Genomic DNA, 16,525 nt, shown 5'->3' with positions numbered 1-16,525 from the left:
AGTGAGGAACTGGACCTGATGCGTTGCTTCTGACAACACTTAATTGTCAGTGAAATCCGGTGCTCTGGGGGATTGGTTGTTTTCATTCACTTAACTTTCTCAGATTTCTTCGACTGGGAGTTTTCGAGTCTTTTTTCTAAATATCAAGTTTGACGTCTTGCCTTTGTGGACTGATGCAACAAACGTGTCAGTGTGTGGGATCCTCTGTGTTACAGAGTAGCTGTCTTTAGATGACATGAAGAGGAGCGGCACGACAGACTCTTTTACTTTCACTGTATGTGCCTAAGAAATCTCAAACCCACATCTATTGCAGATCACATCGTAGACACCAAGCCCAGGGCCCTGATGGGCTATCTGCAATAGGTACAAAGACACAAGGATTGGCGTTGACTCAGACCCATTAGAAATCAAGAGAGAGGGGCGCTTCTTTGCCCCTTGGGCACAGACAATGGAGGCTAGACCAGCACACAACCTCCATTGTTGATACAATATTGACATGGCACTAATAGCTCTGGCTGTAAGACAGGGCGGAGGAGCAGCCAGGCGGGACAAAAATTGCGTGAAGGCCAGGCATACCCCATCGCTGTAGCCTCTCCACGACCCACTTTAGCTCAACAGCAAACATCATTCTGTTTGTCTCTGTACATTACGCTCACATGCTTGACCACTGCAGGCAAACTCCCTCAGGAGGTCTGGACTTGAGATGAAGTCCCCCATCACACAGACACACAGAGGGAAGACAAAATGCAATATGGCAATATTAACTCATACTCTAAGCTTAGAGGAAGGCACTGGTAATATTCTGCTTTGGCTGATTACCAGTGTCGACATGCGCTCGCGGAACAGCATTGATGACTTCACCACACACAGATAAACGCAGTCTGTGTCTGCTGCCTGAGTCACTGTGTTCCACATGTCATTTTATTCCTGCTGGCATCAAAAACAGCTTGTAGTGATCAAATGCATGCGTAACACCATTCACAACCATCATAATTCATTTCACATGCACAAGGATCTGAGAGAAATTTGATTCATCTCGGCTCGCATTTCCTTTTTTTCCCTCAGAGTTTCACCGACTGTAGGTATCCGAGGGGATAATGGGCTCTGTAAATATGACTCTAAGACACTGTGTCCACAGTTCATTGAAAAAAGCACTGGTGTGAAGTGTTTGAGAGATGATGAAGAGAAGATCTGAAGATTGTTTTTATAGCTATGTCATCATCTCGCCAATCATTCTCGAGTGAGAGAGGTGCAGAACTGCTCTGAAAACTTGAAACACTTTTATCATAACACACTCGTGGCACATCCAAGAAACCTGGACCTCACTTGAAACCCAGTGCAGAGTGTGCTGAGACTTGTTGCGGAATGTTGATAAGAAGTAGAAGCACTTCCAAAGCAAGGGTTTTCTCTGGAAACTGCAAAAATATGAGCAATGAAGATGCTCTCGCTGAGGGTAAGCCACATTAGTGAATTGAAGACGCGCAAACAGGAGAACCTAGTCATGTTGCCGTTTCACTGGTGCATGGAGAATGCAAGAAAGCCATGCAGACAGAAAGGGAACGAGAAAATGTGTTTCAAGATGCATCATGTGAAGCAATGCCGGCCATCTCGTTCAAATGTGCCAGATGCAGGGCAGAGTATTCAGACATCATTGCGTTCAGCTGAAAGTCCTCCAGGAAGGCTGCTTGTTCTCAGAGATTCTTTCTCACTCCGCAGAGCAGAATTAAGGGCTGTGTGATGGCCTACAAGATGGTGGACCAGAAGGACTTCCGGCTCAAGCCGGGATTTAAGAATGAGGAAATATCAAATCAGAGATGTAAGTTAGTGTGTACCCTCCAGAGGTTTGTTTGACAACCAGTTCCACAATGCTTCTCTTTACTTCACTTGCTCAAAGAATGGTCATGTGTACTCTTTTTTAAAATTAATTAAAAATATACAAGTTAATATATTTTTTTGTCAAAACTTATCATCGTCTAAGGTCATAATCATACAAAACAAACACTTTTTGTCCAAGCGCCATCTGTCTTTAATTGTTTTCTACCTTTTTAACAAATGTTTCCTCACAGAAGAAACTGTGATAACAAACCTTTCAAATTAATGTGATTGCAGGTCGCTGTCAGCTACTGTGGTGGGTGTGGTGTGATGATCAACAACAGAAGTAGGCAAAGCACAACAGCAAATCTAGAGGCAACTACATCCAGGGGCATCAATACACAGCATTCTGCTCAAAATGATTTACATTTTGAGCATACATGAGCTGAACATTGACACAGTCTTGTACCATCAGACATGATACGGGTTCCCTTATGATTTGTGACTGACAGCTGTACAATGCATCCTGGCTGTAAATGTTATGAGGCCAGGGGCTGTGAAATGGATATTTTCTCCTTTTCAGAAGGCAGGGTGCCAAGACAACCCGCTGGAGAAATACATGGAAATGCAGTGAGCTCCCCATGCAAGTTGCTTTCTCGGAGACCCATTGCGCTGTTGTAAATTGCCTGCATTTCAGCTTATGCAAATATATCTGGAAAAAAAGTGGTATTTTCCTCAGAGATGCTTCTCTCGTTCTTTTGCCGCTCCCCCCCCCCCACCTCCTCTATCCCCATGACAATCCATCAACACAGATAAAACCCAACCATCTCCAGCTTCATTCTTCCTACTCATAGATTTTCTTTTGGCAGAGTGAGGGTGTCTTGCATCACTATTCTGAGGACTAGTTCGGTTCATCCGTGGTGAAAAACATTTCTTGGAAAGTCTGTTTTCTTTTGGTTACATATTGCCTCCCTTGGGTCTGCACATTGATCTGTCCTATTGTTTTGTCAGGTCAGCAGGAATAAGGAGACAAGCTGCAGCAACTCCACTCAGCAGGTACAGCACTTTTGCTTGGCTGTAATGTATGCACACATGTCCTGTGAGCTGCTCTGCTCCCACTGCTCTAAATTAGCTCTATGGGCCTGCCCGGGATGAATATGTATGACAGGAAGAAAAGAAAGAAAAAAAAAAGAGTTCCAAACTACATTTCTTCCCCCTTTTAACACACGAGGAAGGTTCATGAGGAGTTCGCCATCAAAAATATCCCTCACTACCTCCAGCGCAGCCCCACTCATGTGTGTTCATCCACACAAGGTCTGAGGAATATGAAAAGGGGGGGGGGGGGTGAGAACGAGCAGAGGAGGGCTTGGATCAGCACGAGCCCCACTCAAGCTCTCATCTCATGGACAGAAGAATCCTTTTCGTGTTATCATAGGCAGCAGATATGTTCAGGCTACGAGGCTGCACTGGAATCTATTAACACGTTCTGTTGATAACAAAAGATGGGGTCTTATCAAGCTGGTAGAAGTGGCACGGAATGCATTAACATTTATGGTGCTCTCTCCTCTGCGCTTGTGTCATCTCCAGAGTGCCCACACTGTTCTTTTCTCCTTAATGTAGTTCAGCACTTTGCCCATTCACCCCTTACTGTGTGAACCGCTGCAGAAGAAAATAATGACCAAACAAAAATCCCTTGTGCATGTTTTGCATAAGAAAGTAGCCCATTTTCTAAAGGTGGAGCAGATTTTACCCCAGTTCTCTCAAAAGCCAAACATTAATGAGCAGGCAGTACGTTACACTAAATGCCAATTAAGCTGTCATTAACAGAGATTAATATCACAGAACTTTTAAATTGCATCACGTGGCCCAAAAGTAGGTTGGAATGTTTGTGGTGTGTAAGAGGCTGTAATTGGTATTTGTCAATGTAACTCAACAGCATGCATTCTGATGAATTATAATAATTAATATGTGCATTTCTGGTTGGTGTCATTAATTTTTTTGGGCATATTTGACTTGCAGTTGATGTTTTATTAAACAGAACACAATGTTTGTTGCTCCCTCTAGTGGTGCATCTCTCAAATTTTAATGAGCCTCCACTGAACTGTCAGCCAGGCATCTCCAATGTTAAACTTCCCTCCATACAGAGTTCCAACAGCTCTCGACTCCCTCTGTGAGGACGACATTCAAAGCAGAATATGAAATTTTAAAAAGAAGCCGCATCGAGATTTTTCTTCCACTGACCAAGTTGGAGCATGTGAGTCGGCGATTGGAAGGTTTACAAAGCAAGTATGTCAGATTTCTGGCAAATGTCAGGCATTGTCAGGACACAATTATAGCGTGCAGACAGGAAACAATGATGAGCTGGATAAAACTAAGTCGTGTGGAAGTGCAGGATAAAAATGGCCCTGCTGTGGATGCTAACACCCACCTTTAAATGTCTAACGCCAAGACTTTCCTGGATGCATTTAATTATCTTAACAGATGGAGTGAATTATGCATCTCTAATGATGTGAGATGAGTAAGAGGCATGTCTTTTTTTTAAAGACTTAATAACCTATCATCTAATATTCTGGAAGGGCCATGCAAAGTTTACCAAAGTTGTGTTTCACTACTCTTTAGACTATAATGAGGTAACATAAACAAATAAAAACTCTTCAGACTGCGAGAGTGAAGAAACAGGAAGTGGAATCCTACCATCGTTACACAGCGGCCCTCCAAATGTCGTCATGCTGCAGTCACAGCTGAAGCCCTCCCACTGCTGGAGACACACACCCTGGTTGGCACACGAGTCCTCTTGGCACGTAGTGCTGGGGCCTGAATATGGAGATAAATAGCAACTTGGTGAGCCGACTTTTATAATAACAAGCAGCGCAGTGTGCAGATTGACTCTGCAGTGAAATTAAATGCCACGCACAACATACAGACAAGAGGCTTCTGCAGATGGAAGCAGACACAGAACAAACATTTATTTTTCAACCCCCAAAAACTGTAGCAACTGTATAGTTAGTCATAATTTATATTCTTTCAACAACTGCTGTGACCACATTCCCTGAACAATCAATGAATTCAATTGTATTCAGTAAACATACAATGAAAACCTAACATGAAAAAAAAACAGCTCTGAAAAAAAAAACATCTTAGGTAGATGAAATAAGTTTAAGCAAGGTCTACACTTGGATTAAACTGACAGTGATTTTATTTAGGGTTTGTATATTAGACTGGCAGAATACAGAATACTATGTGTGCATTAGGTTACAGCCCCCATTTAAAGTACATCTGGCTTTTGTGTATATTCAAACTCTCTTTTTAGATTTAATGTTGATTATTGTTACATTACTATGTAGAGTGTTTCTACAGTATACAGTGCACACTGTTCTTTCGTTCACCATTCCTTCTCCAAACTGCCACAAGTGAACATCTGTAAAGATTATATGAAGACCTCTATCAGATTATAATCTATGGTGCATCTTGCACATCTGGGGCTGGTTTCTTAAAGACAGACTTTGACTTTGGCTCAGATTAAGTTTAGAGTCAGACTCAGGACAAGATAATCTAAAAAAAAAAAAAAGAAAAACAACAACAACAACAACAACAACAACAACAACAACAACAAAAAAGCTAAATCAAATTTGACAAATCTAAAATATTTTTTGTGAAACCAGCCTCTGTGTTAGACAGTGTCTGATTGCAATCTGAATCCACCCTAAACACAACATTATTACATTATAAACATTATTAAAAATCTGTGAACAGAGTCATAAGACAGCGATACGCAGAACCTGAGTGATCCACGTCCTTTTTAAACAGCGATGTAGTCGTGATTCCAGACGTGTTAAGTGAGTGAAAGTTTTTAATCTTCATGCTTGTGCATTTACTGTTTACATCACATCCCCCAGCCTCATCAGTCCGTCAGTCATTGTGCCAGTCTGAGCCAATATGCAGTGAGTTTACAGCAGTATAGGCTGACCGGCTGCTTGTGAACCAGTGATGCTGAGTTAGTTCAGTTGATGGAGAAATGTTAGTGAAATGGCAAGGGTCAGTATGGATCAATGTTCTTATCATCATCATATTGTTTTATTGGAGACCTATTTTAACATTATATAATCAGAATATTATCACATACTGAATGCACATATGTTGCACTCCCCTTTACAGTGATGACTACCCTTGTGAAATACATCCACCTTTAACCATCTGGTCATGAAAAAGTGTGTATTTATTTAACTGTGTATTTATTTACTCTCAGAGGATTTTAAAAGGAGTTTTACAGCTATTGAATAAGGACATACATTACCACCTCACTCTTACATATTATCTTTTTTTCTGAATAAAGTGTAGCCACAAAAGCTGCTGCTCAGACTCAGAGTAACTATGGTAACTGCTTAATGGTTAAAGCTTTTGCTGTAGCCCACTCAAGGCTAAAAAATGCAAGAAGTAAAATGCTGTACACAGTCTACCACAAAAAAAAACAAAAACAAAAACACAACAACAACAATTTAATTTACGATGGCAAATGTTTCTGAAATAAATTTGAAACACATCAATTTGCATGTAACTACTTGGTATACTAATGACCCCACTGCTAATGAAATCTTTCATATTGTAATGGTCCTAATGAGTCACAAATCTTATGCAGTCTAATTTGATTTGGCTTGACTCGGGAGTAAAGTAAACAATGAGACAACAGACGTGAAATTGCATACGTCTGTTGATATCAGACATCATAGTATAAATGATTAATTAAGATGCAGAATCATCTATTCTTTATGAGGAGTTTTCCATTTCTGTAGTGCTGTCTGAATTAAATGAAAGCCTTGAATTAGAGCTCAATCGAATTACTTAATTTCACATTTACTTTCATTATAAATTAATTGACTGTCATCGAGATACATCTGACTTGCTTTCAATACTGGACGCTGGTTCTATTTTTTGCAGCACACTACTTCCCATTAACACTAAAAAGGCTAAGGCTGCTGCTTCATGTAGTTTCTATAGACTGAACTGATACATGGCATTGGTAAACATGGGACAAGAATGATTATTTTCATGTAAAACATAAACATGACTGAACTTTGAGTTAAAACCTCTTTTCCTATATTAAAATCATGCAACACTGTGACTATGAGCCATGCACATGTACTCCTTTTATCTACAGTATGTGGACACAAAATGAGAAAACAACATCAAAATCACAGCAAAAACCAAAGTTACGTCCAAAAAACACAAAGGAACGATATGCGAGTGCGAATCAAAATGTGAGCCCCATAGACTTCGATACAAGATGATAATGATACTTGTATTCCTATGGGACTGAAGCCCATTTCATATGACAGGTGGGTGAATTCAAACAAGGCAGTCATCTCGCTCAGGGGGATGTGGAAAGTGTGGAGGTAGAGGCTGTGGAGAGGTGTAGGGGAGGGACGCAGAAGAAGGGAGGGAAATCAGACTCTGTATCAAACAGACAGAGCTATCTACCTTGCAAGTCAGCTTTCATCAATGCAACTTTTGTCAGCAAAATAATAGGAAAGGAAAAGGCAAAGTACACCAGCTGTTAGTAAAGCACCAAGCCGTCAGAGATGGAGTAACACAAACACAGTGCTGTAGCAGGGCCAGGATTGAGGCAGAGGTCTGTCCAAGAGAGAGCCAGAGGGGAAAGACTGTGTTGTAAAATGGAGGCCGGGTTAAGCCATACTGTAACAGCAACTACTCTCAAAATGCAATCAGCCGTGAGAAGTAAAAGCATGCAATTGTTAAGCCATTATGATTGGAAGTGCTTTGTCGCTCATGTTCAGTAAAATAGAAATAATAATAGAAAGCTGAATATTTCCCTGTCATATTGTGAAATTGTCCCCACTGTAGTCAGATACTATCAGTGACCTACAACACCTTCTCTAAATGTGATATCATAGAAGCAGTTCACAACTACCGACAGTGTGTGGCACAAACAGCAGGTTTGACAGCCCCACACATGGCACTGAATTTGATTACATTCGGAATGTTGGGACATGAATAGATCAGAAGTTGTGTACGCAAAAGAAAAAGAGTGGATGAATTGTGAAATTAAACTAAGTGAGTGAAGTTGAAAAATAAATCAAATATTGTCTCTGGATGTGGTGCACACATTAGACTGGGCAAATGATATTCATGCATGCAACAAAGGCTTCATACATAATTCAAAAGGATTGCTTCTGGCAAACTCTCAGATCCAGCAAGCATGCACAGAGCAAAAACAGAATGGGGGATAAAATGGGAAATAACACTGGCAGGACAAATATGGCAGAGAGAATAATCAGATTATGGCTAAGTGAAACAGAAATGATTGCCTGTGGAGAGTGTCAGAGCTTGATGCATTCTAACAGAATACTAACACACTTTATGGATGTTAAATCATGTGCCACAGGTTGGCAGTGTGGGTGCCTGGATGGGTGTGCTTCACAGTGCTCATGTGGGTCCTTGTCACACATGCGTGAGCGCTGCATGGTGTCGCAATGACCCTTCAGAATACTTGTGTGTTAATGAGGGGAAATCTGGGTAATTAAGAGAAGAAGGCTTTTATGGTTTTATTAGTGAAAGCAGATGTAAATCTATTCACATCAGACTAATATAATTCAAAAATTACCTTTGATGGAACATTTAACTCAAAAAATAAATAAATAAAAAGCAACATAGGGAGTTTCCTGCGAGACTGCTCACCTTCACACCCCCTCTCTATCTGTCCAACACAGTCCCGAGCATCTGACATCAAGTCTGGGAGCCGCCCGTTCAGATCTACTGATGCCAGACAACCTTGAAAGCCCTCCTTGGCGTGCACCAGTTTGGGCAGCTCCTTGTACATCTCTTTAGCCACCCCACCGATGTAAAGGTCGCCTGTGCAGAAAGATCAAATACAACAATACTGACCCCTAGTGGAAATAAAATACAGTGCCAAGCTCACAATGATATCATGCTTTTCACAATGAAGGAAGAAGCATTTCAAGGTCAGGGCAAAAGCACAGCAGCAGTTTTCAGATTAAAAGGGATAGTGTGCTATAAGATATTGCAAGTCTTGCTTAAAAAGCCTCTTCTAATTGTGTTGAATTTTGTGACATCTTATAACATCATGACACAATATCAATATTGTTTGGCTATCGTTGTCTAAACCAGAATCTGTTTTTAAAAGGGGCACTTTGTAGTTTCGGGGAAGAAATGTGAAGTCTGAATTTTAGTATTAAAAATATCAATGAGGTAAAACTACAAAGAAGAAATTCTTATTTTTACATAATGGAATAAACAAGCTGTTCTCAGAAGAAAATAAGAACCCTGTCTGAAGCTAGACAGGTGGCAGGTTCCACCAAATAGAAACAAAGTCAAACAGTATCAAACTGTGTTTTCGTTTAGGGTCAATTATATTATATATTATTGTTATTCACTGTTATTTATTCAGCCATGAAAATGTAGAGGGTTTTTTCATTTGGTATGTTTCGATGTAAAAAATATGTCAAGGAAGATCTTCCTCTTCTGGGTAAAATTTCTTCCCCAAAACTATGTGATGCACCTTTAAAGTAGGACACTAACAATGCCAGATAGAAACATTTTCTAAATCTCTAAAACTGATCATTTTTCTAAATATTTCTATCTAAGGTTTGTCTGCTAAACTCAAATTGTCTTCTCGCTGAACCCGATGCTCCACATGCACAGCAGCGTTGGCTACTGAACAGATGGGGGTTTGGTTTCTTGCTTAAGGGTACCTCAGTGGCGGTAATGAGTGAGGGCCAAGCACTGCTTTTTCCCTCCATCCCCCGCAGGGTTTATCCTGCTGGTACAACCTTTCAGTCACTTCTCTCACCTCTAGGCCACTGCTGCCCCAATTTAACAAAATCTGTAACAAAAAAAATATAAATTCACTCTGCCTACACACCCTTCAGGTCCAGGTTTTTGGCTCCTGTGGTCGTCTGTGTAGTGACTTTGGTATCAATCTTGACGGTGTGGAGGTTGTTGGTGTCCCTGGAGATTATGACATTGTGCCAGTGGTTGTCATTCAGTGGCTTGTTTGAGTTGCCTTTGATCAGGTGAGCTCCATTCCCCAGATCGGACACATAGTGCAGGTAACTGGAACCAGATATTGAATGACATCAGTGGAGGCAACGGTGGACAGGAATGGAAGGACATGAAAGCATGGCATTATGAAAGAGACATCAAACACAACATTGTGGGTGTTTCGCTCAAGTTTTCAGAGCTTTATGGCACTACTTTTCAGTTTTCTGGAGAGTGTGCTAGTGGGTGTGTGCCTGTGGGTTCAAATGTATAGATATGAGAGTATCACAAAGTGCAGCTGTCTTAGAGGGAGCTAAATAATTGGCGGGTTGCGGAGTTAACAAAGGGTTCTGGGCTGCGCTGAACAAATGGGTCTTAAATTCTTTGGTTTGCAGGCAGTTTATGATTTGCATGCTCGTTTTAATTAAAATGTATGACTTTACTGTTTAACACACTGAATACCACCTTAACTCCAGGCATTAGTTAAAAGAAGGTCATTCTATAGCTGCAATTCAGCAATAAGAAACACACCCTTGTGTGGTTGATTCCCTTTTATGTTGGGTATTTGTTGTGCCTTCATGACGATTAAAAAGAACAGTAATAGCCGACAGCTCTCTCAGTAAATATTCTGGCAGAGAGGTGATAAGAAAATAATTTGAATTCCCATAGTAATGGCATACATTGCTGTCAAGAATAATACTCTGTTTGGAAACTGTCATATAGTACGCAGAGCTGCATTATTAAAATCATAATCCATTTATATGGAGATTCCTACAAAAATAAACACTTTTGCTACACAAGTATAAAACTAAATCAACTCAGTTTAAACCTTTTTGGTATCTTTACACCTGGTGGCAGGCAGGTCTGCCCCAGAACCAAAGTTATTTCCATGTAAGCAGAAGAGCCGTGTGGTTACTGCAATAAGAGCAGCAAACAACCTCATCTGAACAACAATAACACAAGAGAGCCACCCACGCCACATCAAACTTCATTTACAAATTCCCCGAAAAACACATCAGTTTTGACAGCGTTCTGACAGCACTGTTGTTTTACAAGTTATCTCAAGGCATGAAAGCACAGACACCAAAGCGACTCCTACACTGAAAACGCTGTCAAATCTAGTGAAAAAGGAACAAAATATAGCTTTTACACTTTAAAGCTACCACTAAAACTTTAATTTAGCTTATTCTGGCGGCCCCTGTGGACAAAAGCGGTATCAACACCACCGACTTCAGATCATGATGACTACTTGAGACTCTTTAATTCCTCAGGTTAAGTCAATACGGTACAATAGTGCCAGTCTCATTTGCTTATGTATAGTTGCATGTATGTATCGGTATTAAATTGACACTGTTAAATGGTTAAAGGTTCCACATAAGAAAATGTGAGCAGAAATACTTTAAACAGCAGAGTTTGTTCAATTACTGCAGTTATACTTGAACTCTACAGGGAAGCATCCACCTACCCTTTGACCAGCTCCACCACAATGAAGTCATTTCCATCCCCGCTGTTAAACAGGATGAGGCCGTCAGAGGAGGTGGTTTTGAACTGAAAGAAAAGGTGCATGGAGTAGTAGGCCTGCAGAGTTGTGAGGGTCACATAGCTGGAGCGCGACTTGAACGTGACGGGGTCGGCGATGATGTTTTTGAAGCCGATCATGGCGTTGAGCTCGCAGTAGTCGATGTCGCCGTTTTTACAGAGGTCTATGTAGGCCATGCCGTTGAAGGAGAGGCTCTGGAGGTGACCGATGAAGTTGGACGGCACCATGGACATGAAGCGCTTCTCGGTCACAATGCCCGTCTCAATGTTATGGAACTCCAGCTGGGTGTGGTCACCCGCCATTTGACCTTTGATTAGCAGAGGAGGGGGGAGGGAGGATGTTAACAGGGGTACACGCCCATGGCACAACATTACGGTTCTGTTTTGGGCCCAAGAAAAGTCTGGGCACTGCTGCTCTAAATAATGACAATAATACCATTTGAAATTTTCATTAAAGATATCTAATATTAATTCCAGACAAAAAAAAAAAAAAAATACACAAAGAGAGAAATTAAAGTAGCACAACATAACAAATTATCAGACGCACATCTGTTTGAAAAAGTTTTGTCTCCTCCACTTTTTGTGTAAACTGTAAATTAGTCATGGAGACTTGTTTTTCTTGAGGTTGTAGATCAGACGACACTGTGTTGCGAGATTTTCCATGCAGACAAGAACAGATCAGCACAGTACTCACTGTAGGTCTTAGAATAACTCCGATTATTTTCACATTTTCTGCTGCTTAAGGCTCCACAGAAAGTCCATCTAAAAAGTTTTGCTGTAAACTGAAAAGTACCCTCATCTTAAATGTGTACTATCCCTGCATAATGACAAAACCAGCACATTGTGTCTTATTATTGAAAACTGCAGCCATCATTAGACATTTGCCATTCTGCTACAGGACATGTTTTAATGTGTCTGTTGTTTTAAGCAGCGGCATTTTTACACAACATTAATATGGGAGCTACATTTTCCAGAAAAAAACACATCAAAGAAGGCTCACTCCAGATGAGCAAATCAACAAACCTGCCACTGCACACATACAGCACAGGTGACACTTCAAGTTGCCTAAAATTCTGGTACAGGGCTTGTGGCTTACCTTGAATCTGAGAATATGCATATTCTATGTTTTGTGTAACGTTTATTTCATTTTCATTATGCAACCCTGTGTTGTACAATGACAAATAAGTCACTTTAAACCCTTAAAGCCCAACAAATGTGATGGAAAAGTTCAGTTTATGTGGATTAAAATACAATTCTGTCAGAGGAACAGAGGTAGAGAAGTACCTTCCACGGGCGGCAGATCATCTACGGTCAGTTTCAAACTCTTGCCCCTCCTGAACACACGTACAGTGTGCCACTCATTATCGTTCAGATTCTGACCCGCAAAAATAGTCTCTGGACCTTTGCCTGCAGGACAGTCCAAACAGCGGTTAACACGCACGCATGCATGCAAACACACAGCATACATTACAGACAGGCTGAGAGATAGAGAGGGGGCAGAGCGAAAGGAGGACAGAGTGGATGAGTTAAGTAGTTTGACAAAGGCAGAAAACATTAAGGTAAACATAGTTAATGGTCCATAAAAAACACATCATTCTGACTTGCATTTGCTGTACTGATCGCACCATTAGATAGGGTATCACATTTCTGAATACTCTCTGAACACCATTTTCCTCAAACCTGGAGGAGGAGGGAGGCAGTAATCAGGATGTCACATTAGTATTTACAACATCTGTTTTGCTGTATCGTGTGTAAATAAATGCGGGATAATTAGATTTCAATTAAGAGTTTTCATTACAGCTAGTCTCTGATCACTAGTGTTTTTTTTTTTTCTTTTCTCATTTCTATCACGCCACTTGGTGGCAGCAAATAACCACCAAAATGCCGGGACGGAGCGAGGCGCTTTGACACCGAGCATCCCTCTCCATCTTGTTTACCTCCGACAGTGCAACCTAGTATTTGATTTCTCTCATGCCCACCAAATGAAATGAAATTGCTATATGGAAAGAAACACCTGAATAAAGGGAGCAGTGTGCCCGGTGGTGAAAAGAACAGACAAGCCACGGAAGTCCAGGAAGTACAGAGTGTGATTTTTTTCTTCTTCTTCTTTTTTTTTTTTTTATCATCGCCCTTGAAAATATATGGTTGTTTTGGAAAAAGCAGCAGAGGGCAGGTAGCATCAGCAACACGACAGAAACGACATAAATTACACTATTAAGTCTGATGCATTCATTGCATCACTCAATAATAACAAATGACCACTCAGCTGACCATAATTTAACAATTAATACTTTGCTGATACATCTGTGATCCATTCCTGCTCTGAATCCTGAACCATGCATTTGAATATTTCCTAAAAGTGTGTCGCTGCTTGCAGGCAGTAAAAGAGATGTCACAGAGAATCGCGGTGCCAAAAGCCTCAAAGAGCGATAATCAAATTTAGAATCCCAGCTAAATCAGAGCAACGGAGAAAAAATCTCTGTGATCTCATGAGCACAGAGAAAAAAAGAAAAAAAAAATCTCTCTGAGATACACTCCTGCACGTAGACATTCCTACATTGGTCCAATTGGGGCAACGCATTATTTTTTCATGCAGCCTCGGTCTTAGAGCATCTTTGAATTGCTACACAGCTCTGATGTTCCCCTGCTGGGCACACATAACCAAACAGGGCAATGAAGATGTGCCACTGTGACGGTATTAAAATCCCCAGGCTCCGGATACCTCGCCCACTGTGGGGAGCATTTTCAAATGGGTGCCAGGTTCAGTCCCCCTGCACCCATTTGTGGCTATTTATTTCGTCCTTTTATGCAATCTTCAAAGCCACGATGCAATGTGTATGCAAATCTGAGGGTGCCAAAGTACTGGGACACACTCAATCTCAGAGGCATAGTTCTGCTTTGTAAGCACTAAACACCGGGGCAGGATTGAAACCAGACGACTGGCGAGGGATTAAGGAGGAGAGATATGAAATAATGGGATGGAGTTGGACTTGAAAGCATGCTTGATCTTTGCTTTCCATCATCCTGTCCTTGTTGCTCTCCAAGGAAGAAAGAAAGGGAAGGGGAAAAGAGGTCAATCGTATTACGGAGCACATTTCTGCACGACATTCACCACTGTAGGGCCGCCGTTCCTGCTTGTATTGCAGTCTGTGGTCCAAACAGCCAGCTGCTGGCCAGACATTAAGGGCCTTTAGTCCCACTGTCTGCCACATCAAGCCCTCTCCAGTGCCCTCACTGATGGCGATCTATCTGCAGTGATGGATCTCCAGTGATCTCTCTTAGCCTCATTGACTTCAGGCCCAAGGGAACGGCGACGAAGTGTGGCACAGGGCAGCATGAGAAGATGTGATTATCCAGTCAATCAGCTCTGGCCGGCTGGATGACAGGGCAGACACTGGTGCTGCCTGCCCGGACACTGTGACTCACCCAGGTGGAGGCAAGAAGGACTCGCTGACCAAGCAGCAGGCCACTGCTGCTGGATTACCATCAACACAGACACTGAGAGCAAGCACACATGGTGGGGGAAGCTTAGCAGGCTGCACATGTCCATGTCCAATCAATGCCTCGCTAACGGAAAAAGCCTTTGTGAAAATGTTTGAACAAGCAAAGGTTAAATAGTGTTAAAACAATAAATGATGACAGTCGATACTAATCTGCGGCGGCCATTTGCATTCACGTTCATTTGCTTTACAAACAGAAAAATCTCTGTGCTGAAGATGCTGTTTGGAACACAACATCACGTTGTTGATGAGTGTATTTTTAGGAATAACTTACATAATATTGTCATGTTGACTACCTACTGGCTTGACAGAGAAGTCCCTCAGAGTACTATAACTTCAGGGGATGTAAATGTTTAAAGCCAACTTTTAATTTAAGTAGTTAACGTTTGTTACAAGGACCACTGAGCCAATGAGTTTCTTTATAAAACTAATTCAGTGTAACCATAAAGTACATCCTCATAATTGCTCTTTAACTGCCCCCTCACCGTTCTTTTCCCTCACTAGACACTAGAGTAGAAATATACAGAAACATAATAAGGTTTCAATATAATTTGTGGTATATTAATTTTATTGTTGCTGAAGGGAACGTAGTCCCCAAGAGAGAGCAGTCAAGAGTATTTGATGTTTTCCAACATTTTAATCTTATTTTTCCAGCCATCCCTGGTTAGATTTGTTACATAAAAATAGCTGCATCAAAAAAAGACTATCATCTTTTAGGAGAGAGGCTATTGGAGGATCCAAAGAAAATATTTATAACTCTGTGGACTCTTGCTTTTCTTCAAAGTAAAGCATAAATCTCAGCACTCTTTCACAAACCAATAACTTTTATATAGTCCCTTACTAGGTCATGCATCATGCAGTCATGAAGGAATCCTTTATCTATCTTCATGTTGACTCATCTATACTATAACTGTTCAGATACAGACAGAATCAAGCAGTCCTCTATTGCCAAACAGAAGGAAAGCCTCTCTATCATTCCTTGCACAATAGCAAGCACCATTAAAGGTGTAATTTCTGCAATGTGACCAGAGTTCAAGGTAGCTACAAAAACATAAGGGCAGGAGTTTGTCAGGACCTTAGATAACAGGGGGAGCCACCGTGGGCGACGGGACCAAGCTGAACTGGATCTGGCTACCTGATGTGAGAGTGAACATGTCCGGACACTACACTGGGACTGAAACTGGGGTCAGTTTGAAGACAGGGACAGAATATAGTATGGAGGTGATTTACAGTGGCTCCCATCAGGACTTTGACTTCAGGGACAACAACACATAGCAGGCAGGGAGAGGGGAGGCGTAAAGCAGGGAAGAGACGAAGAGCTATCAGACTATCGCTTCTTGCCTGTACAAAGTGATATTACACAGCCAGCTGGTTAACAAGCTAACTTCAGTAGAAATCTCTGCAACACAATACATTGTTTTTGACATAATGTCAACACTTGTTTCTACACACTATATTGATAATGTTTGAGTTTATCTTTTTTTAATGTTTTAAATCTTAAATTGATCCTTTAAACCTGATTATACCAAATGACTTGGAAAAAACTTGATCATGAGCGGTGGATTCCCCAAGGGGGGACACTTGTTGGCAACCCCAGTGGACCCCCCCGATCACAAACTACTCATCATTTTCAGTAAGTCAGTCCAAGAAAATCGGATGCA

The 16,525-nt window shown here is 41.3% G+C and overlaps 1 protein-coding gene across 37 annotated transcripts in view; it reads right to left on the bottom strand.

Moving 5' to 3' along the window:
* Positions 1 to 16,525, bottom strand: part of LOC119033764 (neurexin-1a) — a 271,561-nt gene that overhangs the window by 128,679 nt on the left and 126,357 nt on the right. For all 37 annotated transcript variants that reach the window (XM_037124252.1, XM_037124255.1, XM_037124276.1 and 34 more), the window contains 5 exons: positions 12,649 to 12,771; positions 11,291 to 11,672; positions 9,710 to 9,900; positions 8,506 to 8,679; positions 4,507 to 4,626 (listed from right to left, as the gene is read on the bottom strand). In XM_037124252.1, the coding sequence (XP_036980147.1) occupies positions 4,507 to 4,626; positions 8,506 to 8,679; positions 9,710 to 9,900; positions 11,291 to 11,672; positions 12,649 to 12,771 (990 nt within the window). The remainder of the gene's footprint in view (positions 1 to 4,506; positions 4,627 to 8,505; positions 8,680 to 9,709; positions 9,901 to 11,290; positions 11,673 to 12,648; positions 12,772 to 16,525) is intronic.

This window comes from Acanthopagrus latus, chromosome 15, assembly GCF_904848185.1.
Source record: "Acanthopagrus latus isolate v.2019 chromosome 15, fAcaLat1.1, whole genome shotgun sequence".
NCBI classification, from domain to species: Eukaryota; Metazoa; Chordata; class Actinopteri; order Spariformes; family Sparidae; genus Acanthopagrus; species Acanthopagrus latus.
The sequence above is the reverse complement of the archived record's forward strand: the minus strand, read 5'-3'. Positions and strand labels throughout refer to the sequence as shown.